Source organism: Lathyrus oleraceus, chromosome 7, assembly GCF_024323335.1.
Source record: "Lathyrus oleraceus cultivar Zhongwan6 chromosome 7, CAAS_Psat_ZW6_1.0, whole genome shotgun sequence".
Lineage (NCBI taxonomy): Eukaryota > Viridiplantae > Streptophyta > Magnoliopsida > Fabales > Fabaceae > Lathyrus > Lathyrus oleraceus.
Genome location: NC_066585.1, coordinates 320,055,766 through 320,075,341, shown reverse-complemented (window position 1 = coordinate 320,075,341; position 19,576 = coordinate 320,055,766). Strand labels below are relative to the sequence as shown.

The window sequence follows — 19,576 nt, the reverse complement described above, 5'->3', positions numbered from 1 at the left end:
AGCTATTTTTGAAATATTTTAATGGATTTTAAAATTTTAATAACATCTTTCATAAAGTCTTCTCTTCCCCTCAAAATCCCAACTCTCAAACAGTATATGTACCATTAACATATTGCAAATTTATGCATGGACTAATTTTGGTATGCTGTTTTGAAATGTTTAGAAAAATAAACTTAGTCCATCTTATAAACATGTCAAAAACTACTTCATAAAATAAACCATTTCAAACCCTCAAGACTCCTGGAGGTGGATTGTAATCTCTACCACAAATTCCGAATTTAAGTAAAATAAATCCTCAACCATGGATAAAGTTAGCATTGTCCTCAATAATATAAACTTGAAGCTTCAAATTGTTTATAATTTACATATGAACTATGTTGACATTGGTGATATATATTAGTCATATTTTCCAATACAAATGGGATGCAAAGATGTCAACATCTCTCTTAAAATATATATATCAAGGTACAATCTGGAGCATAAACTCGTTTATGACCTGACTTTAGCCAATCTGGCCCTAATTTCCTCCATTTCCTCTTCATCATCAACACCCTCAGCTATAGCCTCTTCCTGTAAATAATAACGCATTCCATAATTAGTTTAACTCAAAGACACTAAAAGAGTCTTATTACCAGCAAAATCGAATTGCACGTACCTCTGCAGCACTAACACTTTGACCAGGTTGCTTCACCTTTTGTTTCCTCGCAGCTTCAGGAAGTTGTGCGGCTGTCTCGCCAGCTATTGCGGTTAAGACTTTGTCAACTTCTTCTTCTATCTCATCTTCTATGTCCTCAGAATCTAATGCCGAGTCAACAGCATCGTTTACTATCTCTTCAATGACTCCTGCCTGAAACATAAGACATTACTAATAACTAACATGCAATTATGTTTTATAATTATAGAGGAGAGAGTTTATTGAATGCAGACCTTTGTCATTTCTTTGCTGAACTCTTGCATAGCCACAGCCATTTCAGGAGCCTTCATGAGGTTATTGACAAGCTTCATAACCTCAGCACTCTTGGATAGATGTCCCACAGTGCGAGAAATCGCTGCAAAAGCAACCCAAATCATGAAATTCCAGTGAACACAGTTCTAAACTCTAGTGATCATTTGTCATAGCAGAGTCATTGTATAAGACCAAATAAAAAATACTTCGAGATAAAACAGATGAACCAGAAAATGCCCGACTCAAACAGTAACCCCCATAAACCCTGTCACTTGACTTGCAAACATGTCAGTACAATTTTATCATGCACCACAAAGGGCATATATCAATTAAAATGAAGTTTTTTCTTTCATCATTTAACTGTGACTTTCATACAAAATTTATTTTTAGGCATTTTAATTAGTTATTTTAGGTAAGTAAAATATAAGTTGCAGATTTTATGCTTCCAAGTCTGGCACTATGGATTAAAAAAATCCTTGAAGATTGGTACAAACACCCAAAATCAAAAAAGACAAAGAAAGAAATATTCTTCTATTGGACGCAAGGAATCTTCCCATGGCGCAATGTGAGGTCCAGGAAACAAGAACACAAGCTAGAGATCCCAAGTCTCTCCCTAACTACACACTTTCAAACACTCCCATTTCCTCTCTATTCACTCCTATATACATTCTATCACTTCTTCTACCCTCATGTTAAATTTATTGCTATCTTGTTGATCTCAAATAGTTGTGTGTAACACTGGACCCCATAATTGCTACATGATGGTGTTAATATTGAGTATTTCACAGAGAGGAGAGGAAAGAACAGATGAAAGGAAACCAAAGAACGGGGGCAAAACAAACCCATAGAACGTCGCAGATGAAGTTGAACAAACCCATAGAACGTCGCAGATGAAGTTGCCATTGGCGGAAAAGCTGACACTGTCTCCAGAAACTAAGAGGAAAGATGCCTGCCTGTGCAGCGTCGTCCCATTGGTTCATCTTCTCACTTGAAACAAAGAGGAAGAACAAAGCTCGTGTATTTTGGCTTGAATGAGAGTGGGAAGAGTGGTAGTGATCAACATAACATTGCAAAATTACCAAACAACCCCTTGATAAACTTAAAACGAAACATATAAGGGGGAAAGCAAGGTATTGCGAACTGTTTAAAAAACACAGGGCATGGCAAACCCTTACACATAAGCGGTTGTGAAATGCCTTCTCTGCCACAACTTTTCCACAATTAGCAGCCACTTTCGTCGCTACTGCTGGCCGCGAGTAGCACTGTAATTGCGTCCCAGCAGACCCCAACTGCTCAGTGAAAACACTATATGCCTGATCACGGTGCTATTGACAGCATAGATTTGTCCTTTGGCTACAACTTCCCTGCCCCTTTGCTGACTTATAATCTTTAAAAAAAAGTTGTTTATTTGCTTTCTTACTTCTATGTAAACAATCCAAAAACCTCAAATAAGATCACATTAGCAGAACCTCTTTATCTTCTCTAATGGAAGAAAAAATAACTGAAAACCATCTAAAACAAAACAATTATGCCTGCGTACTAAACAATTTCTAAAGACTGCTTGCGTGTACTTAGAAATCAAAACACTGCTCAGAAGCCAAAGATCGTGTTACAACCCAGAAAGCGAATCAGAGACAATGTAAAAAACAGAAACAATCGGAGACTGTATAACTGGTGAATAATGAAGGAATTATATAGAGGAAGCTATGCTCCTATAGGAAGGTAAAGCTTCCTATTCATAACTAATTTCTCAATTCTCAGAATTAATCCCATATTCAACTCTATATATTCAGGAAATGGTTAACAGTCTCAACCTCTTACTGCCATGTCACTGTAATACTCACTTAATACTAGAAGTTCCCACTAACCCTTTCTAGAATATACCTTCCAAATCCTAGGCCCTCTATTGCCTTGATAGACCAATTGTTCATTTGGGTTTTACTCGCTCACAGACCTAACAATACGATGTACATCAACTACTTATGCTGAAAATATTTAATTAACAGAGTAACTCCCAAAAATATGATGCACAAATAGAAAGTAAAAAAAAAGAATTCCATCTATTCAGGAAAGCACCAGGGGGAACATTAGAAAAACCATGAAGGTGAGTAAGACAGAGTTTTGAAGGAGGGGAGAGTTTGAAACACAAACTAACATTTGTGGTTATGTGTTTTCAGCATCCACTGTCTCATGCTAATACTCAAATAAAGATTATGAAGAAAAACAAAAGATGGATGAGATGGAGTACACCTTACGGTACGCTAGGACAAACATGCACCTTCAAGATTTACAAACAACTTAACTTAAAAAATAAAAATGATAGACAAAAAGGGGCAAACGCGAATTGAGCACAGCTTCTGATCTGGTGTTATTTTTAGTGCATAAGCTCCATGAATGTGGTCGTGGCTGAGAGCCAAAATCCCACCATACCAGCCGCTTTACGGCGCCGTTATAGCGGATTATGGGGGGAAAATCCGCAATATCAGCCAATACTTACCATTGCGATGAGCCCAAAAACCACCATGTATAACACTGAGCTCCGTACAACTACTTGATAAGTTACTCTCTGTAGCTTATAAATAAAAATTGGCTATAAACAGCTTATTTTGTACTAGTGCATAAGCTCCATGAATGTGGTCGTGGCTGAGAGCCAAAATCCCACCATACCAGCCGCTTTACGGCGCCGTTATAGCGGATTATGGGGGGAAAATCCGCAATATCAGCCAATACTTACCATTGCGATGAGCCCAAAAACCACCATGTATAACACTGAGCTCCGTACAACTACTTGATAAGTTACTCTCTGTAGCTTATAAATAAAAATTGGCTATAAACAGCTTATGAGTCAATATAAGCTACTTTCATATCAACTCCAACCACTTGCATAAGCACCTATAGAGTAATATATAAGCGCATAAAAGATTCTGATAACCCAATCCAAACACACCCAAAATGCCTCACATGATGAAATAAAACCAGATCTCCCTTAAGCCCTTGCATGCCATATAGACATCACAGTCAGCTCTTTCCCCTAACTCAAAAAACTATAGATAGAATTGGCAGATAGTCTCAGCTGAATTTTCCCCATTGCAAAACATTTGATCATCAACAAATTCAATAATGTTGACAAATCGACTTATTCAACTTAAAACTAAAACAAATTAAGACAAATAAAACATGGCAAAACCTACCAACACTTTCACCAAGGTGCATTGATATTGAATTCAATTGCGCTTTATTTTCATGAAGCCGGTTCACTGTTTTCCTCGATCTCACAATTTCCGTAGCAAGTGCCTGTGATAAAATTGAGCAAATATCATAAATAAAAACTTACTTTTCTTCCAAAATACCAACTTTTACTTGACATCTAAAAAAAATGCTTCCTCAAATATCATAATCACAGATCTCAAAAATAAAAACAACCTTTGCAGAGCCAATGTCATTCCTCTTGGCAGCTTCTTTAATAGCCTTCTGCACAGTTTTTTCTTCTCTCTCAATATCTAAAATAAACCACGCAAACACAGAAATCAAACATAACCACAAACATAAACAATCAGAAAAAAAATCAATTAGGGTTTAAAGATAGAGAAAAAGGGGATTACCGCGAATTTGACGCTCAATGTTTCGACACTCTTGGCGAAGCCTGCGTTGCCAATCTCTCAATATTTGTTGAGGATTTGGCTTGGGTTTCAGAATGTTCATCACCTTCTCCATTTCACACTGATCCCAGAACCCAAAAATATATATACAAAGAAAAATTCGGGATCGGAAAAATTGAGAGTTACCCACAAAAACTATTGCTTGAAAATAAATTATTTAAGGTTAGATCCTAGTGAAGCAATATATTAGGAAGGATTATTCGATTTTGGTGATATGCGTACTAAAACCTTAGGAAGAACACACCCGCGGTTCAATAAGTTTCTTCGTTTTCACCTTTAGTTCCACGCGTATTCCACTGTGTGATTAGGGATTGAAAAATCCGTATCCATAACTTGGAATAATTACCGATAAAATTAATAATATTTAATCATTTGTTAATTTAAGGATATAAATATATATAGTTGAGGGACTAAATTATTTTGTTAAATTTAAAATTATTATTCATAATATTATTTTATTAAATATAAAATTATTATTATTATTATTATTATTATTTTAGAGATTTATTGTATTTTTTTATTAATTAATTTAATTTAAAGTTCTTTAGTCTCTCATATTTAATTCTTCAAAAATCATTTTGTTAGTCAATTTGATTATTTATGTTAAATTTTATTAAAAAATGTTAAATTGTGTATATGTTATAATCTACTTAACATTATATTATCTTATCTAATTTATTTATTTATTTTAATTTATTATTATTTGTCATTAAATACCTCAAACACCAGAACTCCAGTTTCATTTGATTTGGTTATCAATTTTGAAACATGAAGAATAGTTCCTTTGTCCTAAAAAATTTGTAGCTTCAAACTCAATCTTTCTTCTTCTTTTTCTTATAATAACAATAGATTTTGCTTCTCTAAAAATTGATGATAGAATAGTAAGATTATCTCTCGTCTTTGTTAAATCTCAACCAAACTTAACAACTTCACATGACACACAAAAGCTTCTCTCGTCAAGCATGCCCAAATAGAAAAATACCTTATTTGTTATGAAAGTTTTGATGTTTCAAAACCCAACATTACAAAAGAGCTTAAACTCTTTCTCATCTCTCATAAACTTCCTCTGGGTTGAGATTCAAAAACTAGAATCTCTGAAATGGTTTTATCTGTGGATAATTCATGTGAGAAATCTTTTGATTTGTGGCTATCGAATGTTTAAATGGTAAGAAATTGAATAGAGATTGCATTCACTACTTTGATTTAGTCAATGAATATGAAAATCAAGGATTTGTTAAGTCTATGAGTAAGAGTGATTTTCTTGTTTACGATGTTTTGGCGTTAGGAAATGGTGGAGTTAGAATAGATTTTGATATTGGAATTGGTTAAGGATCCTTTATGGTTGTTATGGCCGAAAGAAATGTTATTGTTGTTAGTAAGTGTTTCCATTATGGGCAACACTTTCCATTTTCAATTTTATTTATTTTTGTTGTTGCTTCAGTTACAGATTGGCTTGATGGTTATATTGCTCAGGTACTAAATTTGTTAAATAAATGAATATTCAAATGCTAGTTGGGTCGTAAAATGAGTAGATGTGAGCTTCTGTAACATGTTTGCTTACAATTGGTCCATAATTTAGGGGGTCCCATTGATGATGTTGCTCGCTACTTCAAGGATGCTCGTGACAGTGTATGATTAATACATTTCCTAAGAAGGCTGAGCGAACTAGAATAAAAATGTTGGGTGTGGTGTGGGGATAAAATCAATATATATCGAAATTAAATTTAAAATTAATTTTGTTTATGGGATTTATTGTTCATCTAACATGAGCTACATTATGTTTTTTCTTGTTACAAGGGCTTACACCTTATGAGTTTGTTGGAGGTATAAAGAAGAAGGGAATTTATGTGGCAGCATAGGACACATGTATTTTGTCTGTTCATTTTAAGTTATAATTATTCTGTTTATGTTGCTTCTTTTTGTTTATAAAGTTTATGTTACTATTGTTTCTATATCAAAAAACTAAACCTATAGTGCTTGGTTTTGCTTGCTAGACAAATGAATATCCAAGTGACTATAGATCACCCTTATGGGCAAACACGCCATTGTTATCCATACATGTAAGTCCAAGAAGATTAAATAGGGGCAGATGTCATATCCCAAAATTTACCATACCCTTCACATTGATCACCTAGGTCAATAACCCTAATCGTGTGCATATCTTCATGGTCAGTCACTTCATTTTCATAAGCATTAGTTTAATACAAGAGGACATGTATCTTAGATTCAAAGCATTGTTGCTTGTACCTGGTGGAAGTTAGGGTTTCTTAGAAACTTGAGGTTGTTCAGTCAACCAAAACCTTAATTGGTGGCACCTTTGGTCCTTGTGTGTGCTTAGTGTTGATGGTTCATATGTGGCTTCTTAGTGAATCAAAACCCTAATTGTGGCACTCTCTTCCTATAGATGCATCTAACCATAATTTCATCTAGGGCATCACCATTCATTTATGCATGGATCATTGGTTTGTTCAAACTTTATTCAAGGCCTTTTGTCATTGGTTCATCTGAGATTTCATTGGTTGGATTGGATCAATTTCAAGTCCCATCATTTCATCTGGTCATTGCCATTCTTGATGGTTCACCCATTGGTATTTGGTCAGGCAAGCATGCTTCATTACACCTTCATTGTTTTGGTTGTCTTGCTTATTGATCCATTCAAATACCTCATTTCACTCATATTTGTCCTTTTCATTACAAGTGTCCATGTACATTATAAAGATTACATTTTTTTGGCCAATTTTGCTACATTTGACTTTTGGTCAATAGTTGACTTTTTGGTCAACCAGTTAACCAAAGTCAACTGACCCTCCCTCCCCCCCCCCCCCCCCCCCCCCCCCCTCTAACCTATTTTTATCATTCTACCATGTTTCATCACTAAAATCATTGTTTTATTAGTTTTTGCATGATTATGGGGCTTGGTCCATTTCTAGGTTGGACCACATTTCGGATCGAGAAATCAGGTTCATTTCCTGGTCAGACCAACTTTTGGACCTCCATTTGGACCTACCTGATTTTTGCCATCTTTTTAGCTTTTTTCATTTCATTATTTATCCTTAAACCATTTTAAGCCAAATTCAATTCAACCAAGTGCGTTGATTCAATTACATACATTAATACCATTACATTCATCGTCAATTTTCCAAACACAAATTCATTCAATTTCCAAAAAACCTTTACAACCATTTCATACAAATTCATTCAATATCACAATACGTTTTACATAACCATGAATGCCATACAAATTGCAACATACATTTTTACATAAACCCTACATTACAACCAATTTACAACATGATTAAAACTCGTCCATATTCCAAGCAAATCCCAAATCCATTCTTTCATAGCTAATCCAATTCCAAGTGAATCCAAATCCCACAAGCAACCCAAGTCAGCTCCATTTCACTGGCCCATATCTTCAAAAGCATGATTCTAAGCCAAAGACTTCAAATCCATTAAAGCAGCTCTACATTACATTTCAGCAGCCAATGAGAAAAACTTCAAGCATACCTGTAAAAATGCTAGAAACTCAGCCTAACAGCATAACCTTCATTTTCACTTTTGACTGCAACTTCTAACCTCTATATTAACAAACTAACTCATAATTCACTAACCTTTCACTTCCAACTAACTCCCTGTAACTAACTTTCTAACCTTTATAACTGACATAACCAACTTGTAACAGAATTTAAAAAAAGCTCTAACAGAATTCACAAAAAACTATAACAAAATTTGAGAAGCATAACAGAATTTCAGGAACTATATAAACACTACAACTCACATTTCAGAGGCTTCAACTCTCACTTTTTTAGATTCTCACAATTCAACACCTTCAATCCTCATTTCTTTCACATTTTCGATTTCCTCAAATCACCCTCCACAAACCAAATTTCAGAAACTCATCATCAATCTTAATTCATCATCATCTTCTCCACTCATTCATCACCAAGCTTCCACAAACAATCACTTCAATCCTCAAAGATCAACCACACTCATTCATCACCAAACTCTCACAACAATTCTCGATTCGCAATTTGCAACGCACAGAAGAAGCAGAATCACATCACAGAGAAGAAGAAGAAGAATAAGAGAAAGAGGATAAGAAGAAAACTTCAAGTTGTATTTGACGTCGGTGTGTGCTTCGGTGAGACTTCAATCATCTTCTTTCTTTTTGAAATTTTGAGTTACCATTGCGTAGTCCTTCACGAGGGGAATCAAATCCCCAATGTGAGGTGGCTCGATCCCCCTCTGATGCTATTTAATTTCGAATTTTCGCATTAGGGTTCTTGAAGCTCTCTCTTCGATTTGCATAGTCCATGAAAAATCAAGGAAATCCGTTGGTGGATTCAGACTCATTGTGTGATTTCGGTTTGAATTTTGGTGTTTGACTTGATTTTGGAGAGCCTCTGCCACCGAGGACAGCCTCTGCCACCGAGGAAGAAACAGAACAGGACTGAGATGAGAGAGGATAAGAGATACGCGTTAATTCATTTGTTCCGAGTTTTACTTAACTTTGTTTTACACGTGCATTTTATTCATTTAATGACTCATTTTGTTTTAATGCTTCATTTACATGCGCGTTCATGGTTGATGCTTGTCCACATCACTACTCACTTGGCCACGCCGATTTTCAACCTTATTCGTTTTTCCATTTTGTGCCATATGTTGAATCCGAGTGGGCCTTGTGCTTGGGCTTATGGCCAACTTTGCTGAAACTGTGTATATTGTTGCATACTATTGCTAGTTCACCCCCTGCTTGCATGTGTAGAATTGGCATGGGCCATCCCTTTGGGCCCAGGTGCGCCAGAACTTTAATTGCACCCTATTTTGGATTCTAACCCCCACTTTATCTTGACTTTTTATTTTTATTTTTTAATGTGATTTGTTCTTGATAATCTTATACCATTTTTTATACTATAATCTTGTTGTTTGCTACCATGAAAAAATATATAATTTCGCATTATTTGTTAATTATCACTTAGAATTTTTGTTGATTTAAATCCATTTTGATTGAATATCTTCTCATTATGATTATTATAATTGTTTATTGTGGTATTTCTACGTATTTGATCTAATTTTCATGTGCATGTGTTAATTAGGGTAAAAGTATGATTTGTTCCATAATCCATGTTGATTTCCATTTGTCAATTTGATCCATAATTCATGTTAGATTGATTTTTGACCCTAGGTTTAATTCTATTTAATTGCCGATTGATTTTTGATTATCTTGTAAATTGAAAATGTTATTTCAATTTGATGGATGTGTGCCTTGTATAGATCACTTTCTTTCACCATGATCATGTGATTCATTTATGATTAATTGTCCATATTGATCCATTTCCATATGAATTGATTAAGGTTATTGAACATGTTTACATTTGATGCATTTTTCTCATTTGCTTTAATCCATACTAACTCCATTTCTCTGTGTGATTACATGAACCATTGAGACTTCAAGTTTTATCCAAGTTACTTTCCTATTATGATCATTAATCATCATTTGCCTTGTATTATTTGAGGACACCATGCCACTTGATTGTTTTAGGCATGGTGTTTGGGTTGTAGCTTGTATGGTTTCCATTTTGAACTTTTGTATATTTTGGTACTTGAAGGTAGAGAAAAACAAGAAAGGGGGTTTGAATTGTTTCCACAGGAATTAAAAGATTTTTGCAACACCACACACACAAAATAGATACTAACAACACAAATGATTTATCCTGGTTCGCTTGAAATTCAAAGTTACTCCACTCCACCCGGCCAAGGTGATTTCGCTTTCAATAAAGACTTAATCTACTAATCTCAACAGATTACAAAGCTCGTCTAAGAGTTTAACAACCTCTTATCCCTCTCAAGTCTACAGACATAAACAAGTCATTTGAGGAATCAAAAGTAATTACAAGAATTACAGAGTGTTTCACTAGATGCTTCTAGATAAGCAGTAGACACGATTTAAACAGTGAAGGACAACCATACAATATTGAGCAACAACCCATGTATGGAAACTATTTCTTACAAAAATAATGGTTAAGAATATTCAGAGTATGAGAATGTTGTTGTATCAAAGTTGTGTTTCAGCAAGTTGTGAGGAGGCCCTTATATAGCACTTGAGATGATACCGTTGGGGGGGAAATCAATAAAGATTTCGTGCCAGATATGGGAGATAAATGTAGTAAATTTCCTGTCCTTTCCATAGCAGTCTTGGAGCACAATCAATTATTTCCTTGAAAGGATTGTACTACAATTTGAATGCTTCCAGCTTAAGTTTCTGACCAGGTGACATCTGATGGCGTGTTTCTGAGCATGTGTCAGAGTGAGGTGAGCATGATCAGAGTCTTAGAGTTAGAGTCTTCAGATGTCTCTTGCAGAGTCTTTAGATAGAGTTCTTAGAATCAGATCATCAGAGCTTGAACTTCATAGTCAGATTCTTCAGGTAATTGTTCCTCAGATGCATTCTATTCAGAGTCAGATGTGATTTCTCTTTGTGTTGGGTCAACGCTTCTAGACTGATTCAGATGTCAAATATTCGTTTCTTAATCGTCAGAGGGTGACTTATCAGAGTCATTTTAACTTAGAATCCTACACACTTAAGGAAATTGTTAGGGTACCAAATTGTTTCATTCTTTGTTATCATCAAAACTTAGAGATATATTGCAGAATCAAAATCTTGTTCTAACAATCTCCCCCTTTTTTATGATGACAAAACTTAGGATTTTGATGAAACAGTAAGCACTTTCAGAGATACTAATTTGAAAAAGATCAGAGTCAGATAGAAAAGTGACTCCCCTTGAGATTAGCAATCTCCCCCTAAGTCTGATATTTAAAAAGTTTTAGAGATGTTTAGTATCAGATATGGGTTTCTGGGGTAGAGAATTTCTTAACAGATCTTCTTAGGTTTCTTGACTTGATTTAGTAGTTTCTCAGATGAAATTGTAATTTCCTTTGATTCAGATAGGTCCTAAGAATTGACTTAGAACTATGCAATAAATTAATGTCAGAATGTAAGCAGTGCATTTCAGAGATTTAGATAAAATAATTCATCAAAAGACTTTTATCTAATTCTCCCCCTTTTTGTAAGACTCAAAAATTAAATAATTCAGAAATTCATTGATGAGAAGAAAAACTTCAGAGATTACAACGAGAAAGGAGAAGAAACTAATCCTTGGAGTTAAAAACACTTAAAAAAAATTACAGATAAATCCTAAAGTGTTTAAGGTTGAGGTGGAGGAGGAATCCTCTGAAGTAGCTCAGCTAGCAGGCTCTGAATGCTGGTGTTGACCTGATCTTGTTTGTCGAGTATGGCTCTGACAAGTTGTTGCTCCTTCTGCAACTCTTCTAGAGTTTTGATGACCAGATGGGCAAGATCAGCTGTTGATAACTCTCCTTGAGTTAGAGAAACCTCAGTAGCTTTATTAGATGCAGCCTTCTGAGAAACTTTTACAGCCTCTTGCTCAGACTTCTCTTTGGCAACAGCTTCTGCAGTTGCTCTCTCAGTAGCCTCCTTGGCAGCTTTCTCTGTTGCTTCCCTTTCAGCCTTCTCAGCCGTTTCCTTCGCCAACCGTGCCTCTAGCTTTTCCTCAACACCTCTAATGAAGTCATTCCTGACTTATTCATAGAGTCCCTTCAGCTTGAAGATCTCAGAAGTTATCCATCAGATGAATCTGTTCCAGTTAGTCCTTATATCATAAGGACTATCACTGGTGTTGGATTCGTCAAAGAGCTTTATGAACCTGGAAGTTGAACTCTCTAAGAATTTGGCTAATGCCTCGTCAAAGGTGGGTAGTATGAGTTCAGGTTTAGAGGGTCCCGGAATCGGTTCAGAGGGCTCAGGTACAAAAGGAGTCTTTTCAGAATCAGTTGTGGCCTGAAGGTCTTCAAAGTTTAGGGAGGTTGGGTCAGGGTAATCTGAACCAGAATGTTTAGTGTTGGAGGTGAGGTCATAGTACGAAAGGGAGTTATGGGTGGTGGAAAAGGTTGGTGATAAGGGTTCGTTGAACATGAGGGCTTCAAAGTGTGAGATGGATGTTGTTTGGAGGTTGAAGAGGGGTAAAGGAGGAAAATGTGTGATGGTTTTGAGAGGGATAAGGTCAGAGGTTGTGGGTTCTGATAGAAAGGTTTGGTTAGATGGGTTTAGTTCAAAAAGAGTTGGTATGGATGATGTAAGTTCATATGAGGTAGGGAGTGAGGTTGTTGGTTGTTGAGATTTAGATTTTTCTGTGGGAGCGATAATATGTGTGGTAGGTGGAGTGAAGGAGGTTGTAATTGTGGTTGAGAGTGTAGGGGGTGGTAGAGGTAGTGATGAGGCAAGTTGCCTAGAGCCGGAGGAAGTCAGATATTCTAAGATAACGATCTTACCAGAAGATGCTGAAGAAGAGGTTAGAGGCATTGGCTTCTCCTTGGTTGCTGAAGACTCTCCCAGTTTGAGAATCTTCTTTTTCTAAACAATCGTCTTTTGAGAAGGTTCCCTCTTTCTCTTCAAGAAGTTAAGAGGATGATCAGGGATCCAATCCAAGCTGAAGCCAAAGATGTCGTAGCCTTGAGCTTCCAGATCTTGCAGATAACATGCTATAACTTATAGAGGATCAATCTTGGTGAAGAGATACATCTCATTCACTTTCTCTCTTTGGTCTTTCAGTACTTCCCATGAGGTGTTTCTGGTGGGTTTGACAAGGACCTTGTTAATCAATCCCATACTCTTCAGATTCCTCCCATTGAGAAGCTTCCCAACGTCCACTGTGATGTCTTCCATCAGATTCAACTGGATGAGATGATCCACCAGACCATTCTCAATCAGAACATCTGAAATCAACTTGCCCAGAGGGATGTAGTTCCTTGGCTTCATGTTATTTCTGGTATCTCTGACAGAGTCTCTTAAGTACTTCAAGAGAAGAGAAAGTAGGTCAAGCTTCATACCCTTGTGCAAACAGTAGAGGATGCACTTCTGATCTATGTTGACGTTGTCAGAAGAGCTGGATGATGGACGGTGGTGGATGCATCCCAGAATTATTTTGAGCCACACCCTCAGATTCTTGTGGAGCTCTTGATTCTTCGAGGAGGTTTGTCCTTCAGGGTTCTGAGAGAGGATGGTGGGGATGATTTCCTGGGACATGTACTTGTTGGTGTAAGCCCTAAAGGCCAATACTTTTGGTACTTGTATCAAATTGTTTATTAATAATAAAAGGCTTTTTCTTTATTATGTTTGTTTAATAAAGTCCCTATAATAGATAGTCCATTTAATGTATCAAGTGTGACTTAATAATGAGATCACATTAAACATAAGGACGCTATTCTTAAAGTATTCGTAGTCGATCTTTATTGTGAAGTGGGATAACATTAAAGCATTAAGACTATTATGTATATAGACTGATGATCACATCTCATGGATCATGGATAATGAGTTATAAAGTCTTAAACATAGGTATGAATATTAAGAGTAACATTTATACTGGATTGACCCGCTATGAGAATACTATATAGAATGTTATGCAAAGTGTCATAAGTTATTCTCATGGTGATAATGGTGTATACCAATCCTTCGACCTGAAACCACTATGGATCCTAGATGTAGAGTCGAGTGCCTTATTGCTGATCAAACGTTGTCCGTAATTGGATGACCATAAAGACAGTTGATGGGTACTCCAGGAAGCATGCTAAGGGACATGAGTGACCTAGATGGAATTTGCCCATCCTGCGTAACAGGATAAATGTCTATGGGCCCAATATTGAACTGGACAAGGATGACACGGTCTATGCCTTGTGTTCAATATAGACATAAGGGCAAAAGGGTAATTGTACACATAAGTATTATCACATAAGGATTTGTCGGATCACATGACATTTTCGTGTCTTGGGTAGCAGTGATGTGTTTCTAGATACCGCTCACTATTTATTATGTTAAATACGTGATTTAATATAATTACCAATGTCGCGAAAACCTATAGGGTCACACACAAAAGGACGGATTGATGAGAGATAGGGTAACTAAGGATTATCGTAACATACGGTGTCCTTAAGTGAATTGTAGAACATCGTAAGGTACAGTGTACTTAAACAGAATACGAAATATGGTAAGGTACCACGCGCTTAAGTGATTTTGGCATATCATAAGATATGGGCCACATACACTTGAGTGGGCTTTTTAGCTTGCAACCCACACAAGTGGTTCTATAAATAGAACCCTTGTGTAGAATCATTTGTGCAGTTGACATTTCGTTTCTCTCTCTCTCTCTCTCTCACTCAAAGCCTTCATTCGTACCAGCTAGTATTGAGATTGAAGGAATCCGTTCGTGTGGACTGAGTAGAGGCGTTGTCATTGTTCAATGTTCGTGATCGCTCCGTAGATCTGCATCAAAGGTTACAATCACCACAAGAGGTAACGATTCTATCACTAATCATGCCCATTCGTAAGGATCACTAAAGGAGAAATTTTAAATTCCGCTGCATTTTGGATCGCCCTTCTCCCTTCAGTGGTATCAGAGCCACTTACGAAACCATGCATCTGATAGCTGTTTATTTTCTGTATTTTCTGTATTAATACGATTAAAAGACAAAATAAATCAAAGAATAAACGAGTAATTAAATTGAGATCGATCAAGCTATATATATGATATAAGTAATCCTGATGCAAAATACGGTATATATGATATACTGTTTCTGTTTCATTCATTCAAACACTTAATGGTTGTTTTCCTTTGAGCGATCAATGGTCGTTTGCTTCTTGATCCGACATTAGTATGGTGAAGCAATGACGTGTTGATCAATCATACTGAATCAACAATCGAGGTGTGTTTGACGGTCTGGAATTGGTGCATTAGGGTTAATGACGACACAAGGGTTGTGTTGTCAAAGAGTTATACGATTAGGGTTGTGACTGCGCAAGAGTTGTGCCTTAAAGTATCAAGTGTTAATGCGAAAAACGATGTCGATTTCAAATGAATTATTTTAATTAATTAAAAGAATTAAAATCAATAATAATAATGTGTTTATTATTATTGTCTTGTGGTAATCGGTTATGGTCTTAGTTTTCCTTTATTTTGTTTTGGGTTTTTAAAATATGACCTGCGTGTCGTGCCTCTCTTTTAATCTCTTAATGTAACTTCTTTTCTCATCTCACTCCCTCGTATGTAAAATGAGTTTCTTTTATGTAATGTAATGTTATGAAGAAAGAGAAGAATTCAATATCAAAGGATGACAACCTTGAAGATCTTGCTTGGAGAAGCTTAGATCGTTATTAGGTTAACTTAGGTTCTCTCATTGGCTTGGGAGAACAATTGCGCTAGGGGCCATAACTATTTCATTATGTATGTTGATGCATGTGAGAGACGATTTATATGTTAAATAAGCCGATGAGATCAGAATAATTGCAAATTCCCTCAAATTAAATATTAAGTTTATGTTTTCCAAGCTTTAGCACTCATCAAGACTAGTATCGGATAATGTAGGTTTCGCCTACGCGAGGTGCATGTTCTATATTAGTAAGGTGCGATGGGATAATTATAATATCCAATTGCTTAAACAATGGGTCAAACTTAACTAAACAAATTATAATAAGATTATATATGTTTAGAAGCAAGAGTTGGAAATGATTCATGTGATGGATTGGAATAAGGAGTTATTCACCCAACTAAAATATTCGAGAGTTGTATTAGATACAATTGGAAGGAGTTTCTACCTAAATAACCTAGTTTTGTGTAATCCGCCTACGCGGACTTAAAACAAAGTGAAATATGGATCTCGACCCACTAGAAAATCTTCCAACGGGATTTTCCGAATCAAATGGTGAGGGTCATTTGTTTTGAGTAAAATAGTGGGAGCATATTTAATTAAAGGCCTAATTAAATATGTTATTGATACTTATATTTTCATTATTTTCATGTAGATTACCATGACAACAAACACCTCTAACAACATTTTGCGATTAATCCTTGACAAGGAAAAATTATCTGGATTGACACCGAAATTTGAGGATTGTCCTCAAACATGATAGAAAGCTGTATGTCTTGGAGAAACCTGTTCCTGAAGAGGAACCTCCTAGTTCTGCACCTAAGGCAGAAAGAGATGCTTATAAGAAACATGTCGATGATGCCAATGAAACTGCTTGTCTCATGCTAGCTACCATGAACTCAGAGTTACAAAAGCAACATGAGAACATGGCAGCGTTCGATATGATCGAACACCTGAAGATGCTCTATCAAGATCAAGCCAGGCGTGAAAGGTTTGAAGTTTCAAAATCCCTTTTTCAAGGCAAGTTAGCTAAGGGAGCCCCTGTAGGTCCCCATGTGCTCAAGATGATTGGGTATGTGGAGAACCTTGAGAGGTTGGATTTTCCCCTCGGAAAGGATTCAGTCAATTTATCCTAAATTTCAATATGAATTATATGGACAAATCTCTTCCTGAACTGCTAGCCATGTTAAGAACTGCTGAGCAAAATCTGAAGTCAAAAGGGAAGTCCATTCTGATGATCGGAAATGGAAAGAGACAGAACAAAAGACCCACCAAGCAGGGTGATAAAGGGAAAGGCAAGGAAGTTGCCAAACCCAAACCCATTGTTGTTGCTTTGAAGCCTAGTGGAGGCATAGCAAAAGAAGGCACCTGCTTCCATTGCGGTAAGACCGCACACTGGAAGAGAAACTGCCTAAAGTACCTGGAAGATAAGAAGAATGGAGTAGAGACTTCAACTTCAGGTATTTTTGTTATTGAAATTAATTTATCTACTTCTGCATCATGGGTATTAGATACTGGATGCGGTTCTCACATTGGTACCAATGTGCAGGGGCTAAAAAGGAGTAGAGATTTGGCAAAAGGTGAAGTTGACCTACGAGTTGGCAATGGAGCAAAGGTTGCTGCTTTAGCCGTAGGAACTTATGTATTGACTTTACCTAGTGGTTTAATAATTCAGTTAGAGAACTGTTATTATGTACCTGCAATTATCAGGAATATTATTTCCGTTTCTTGTTTGGACAAGTTTGGTTTTTCATTTATAATAAAGAACCATTGTTGCTCAATTTATTTGAATGATATATTCTATGCTACTACACAAATGAACAATGGACTATATATCCTTGATCTTGAAATGCCTATTTATAACATTAATACTAAAAGGATGAAACCTAATGAGTTAAATCCAACTTACCTTTGGCATTGTCGATTAGGCCACATAAATGAGAAACACATTTCCAAACTCCATAAAGATGGACTCTTGGACTCTTTTGATTATGAATCATATGAGACATGCAAATCTTGTTTAATTGGAAAGATGACAAAGTCTCCATTCACAGGAAAAGGTGAAAGAGCTAATGATCTTTTGGCCCTCATACATACTGATGTATGTGGACCACTGAACATACCAGCCAGAGGAGGTTTTCAGTACTTCATCACATTTACTGATGATTTCAGTAGATATGATTATGTGTATTTAATGAAACACAAATCAGTGTCCTTTGAAAAGTTCAAGGAATTCAAGAATGAAGTACAAAACCAACTAGGTAAGAATATTAAAACTCTTCGATCAGATCGAGGTGGTGAGTATTTAAGCCTAAAGTTTGATGACCATTTGAAAGAGTGTGGGATCTTATCCCAACTTACTCCTCCTAGAACACCCTAATGGAATAGTATATCTGAGAGAAGAAATCGAACCCTGTTAGACATGGTCCGATCCATGATGAGTCACGCTGATCTTCCAAACTCCTTTTGGGGAATGCACTATTGACAGCAACTTACACACTTAACCGTGTTCCATCCAAAAAGGTTGAGAAGACACCATATGAGATATGGAGTGGTAAGAAACCACATATGTCTTACATGAAGATTTGGGGTTGCGAAGTTTATGTGTGTCGCATCCGCGAAAAACAACCGGCGGGCTAAAACAAAACAACACAGAGCCGCCACCGTGCGTTATTTATCCCAAAAGAGGGAAAGGAAACGCTCGAAGTAAACCTGGGAAAAGCATGGTCTCGCGACCAAAGAGAATGGGATCGGGAGTCGGTTATGCGAAGGGAAGGTATTAGCACCCCTACGCATCCGTCGTACTCGACGGGATCCACGCTCTAACAGATAGGTTAAGGTTGCTAAAACAAACATCACACACGCACACACACACTGAAGACAACACAGGTGGAGGAAAAGGGGAGAGGGCTCGCTAGGACATCGCATCCTATGCCTATGTATCTCGCCTGGAACGAGAATCAGAGCTGCCGTAGTTCGGCTCACGCACGCCGAAACAAAACACACGCAAAACAGGCAAACATGGAACCCGAATGCCAATCGCTGGACTTACATCGGCTTCCGAACCAAACAAACCCACACTGGAAACCAGATGCCACTTGATGGACTTATACCGGACTCCAAGCACACAACAAAAGGATATGGAATGCCAATGGCTAGGCTTACATCCATCTCCTGACACACTCAAGAAGAAACAAGTAACAAGCTACTAAGGAGTCGGGAACTCGAGCCTAGCAACTGTCAAGCAAACACACACAAAAGAAAAAGGGTGCCCGGAGAGATCTCGCACGGTCTCCTGCCTACGTACCTCATCTGGTATGAGGATCAGGGCGACGTAGTTCCCCTGAACGGGAAAGAAATTCTAACCAGATACAAAGGGAGACACACTACTAGGGAGCTGTACTCGAGCCTAGATGTTATCATGCATCATTGCCCTATGTCATGGTTTCTATCTACTTGCACAACAACAAGCTAATCCTAACCAGGAAAAAGCAAAGCATGCAAGCATAAACAAAACAAATCAAACATTCACAGTTAGCACACACTATATACAGACAGATGTGGGCTCAATCAAGGGTTAAGTTGCAAAAACAACACAACTGTGTCAGGGTGGTGTTAGCTCTTAACCCTGACATTGAGAGTCAGGGTGAAGCCAGATGAAAGGTGAGTGAGGGGTGTGCCTCACAGCTCTTATCCCTGGCCAGGGAGAGCTTCAGACAAAGGAGTGTGGGTTCAGAAAGTGGGAACCCTTCTA

The 19,576-nt window shown here is 37.0% G+C and overlaps 2 protein-coding genes and 1 long non-coding RNA gene across 3 annotated transcripts; all 3 read right to left on the bottom strand.

The window, feature by feature from the left end:
• Window positions 1–302: 302 nt before the first annotated feature.
• On the bottom strand, window positions 303–4,935 carry LOC127107462 (vacuolar protein sorting-associated protein 24 homolog 1). Its single transcript, XM_051044749.1, has 6 exons — window positions 4,549–4,935; window positions 4,370–4,446; window positions 4,138–4,240; window positions 928–1,049; window positions 656–847; window positions 303–570 (listed from the first exon to the last, which is right to left on the bottom strand). Exons 1-6 carry the CDS (start codon window positions 4,658–4,660, stop codon window positions 490–492), a joined length of 687 nt encoding a protein of 228 aa, XP_050900706.1. The 5' UTR covers window positions 4,661–4,935; the 3' UTR covers window positions 303–489.
• A 2,794-nt stretch (window positions 4,936–7,729) lies between these two features.
• On the bottom strand, window positions 7,730–9,201 carry LOC127107463 (uncharacterized). The gene is made up of 2 exons (XR_007795724.1): window positions 8,384–9,201; window positions 7,730–8,112 (listed from the first exon to the last, which is right to left on the bottom strand). It is a non-coding gene; the product is annotated as an uncharacterized LOC127107463 (long non-coding RNA).
• A 2,608-nt stretch (window positions 9,202–11,809) lies between these two features.
• LOC127103615 (uncharacterized) lies at window positions 11,810–12,598 on the bottom strand. The gene is made up of 2 exons (XM_051040864.1): window positions 12,330–12,598; window positions 11,810–12,185 (listed from the first exon to the last, which is right to left on the bottom strand). Exons 1-2 carry the CDS (start codon window positions 12,596–12,598, stop codon window positions 11,810–11,812), a joined length of 645 nt encoding a protein of 214 aa, XP_050896821.1.
• Between the last annotated feature and the right edge of the window lie 6,978 nt (window positions 12,599–19,576).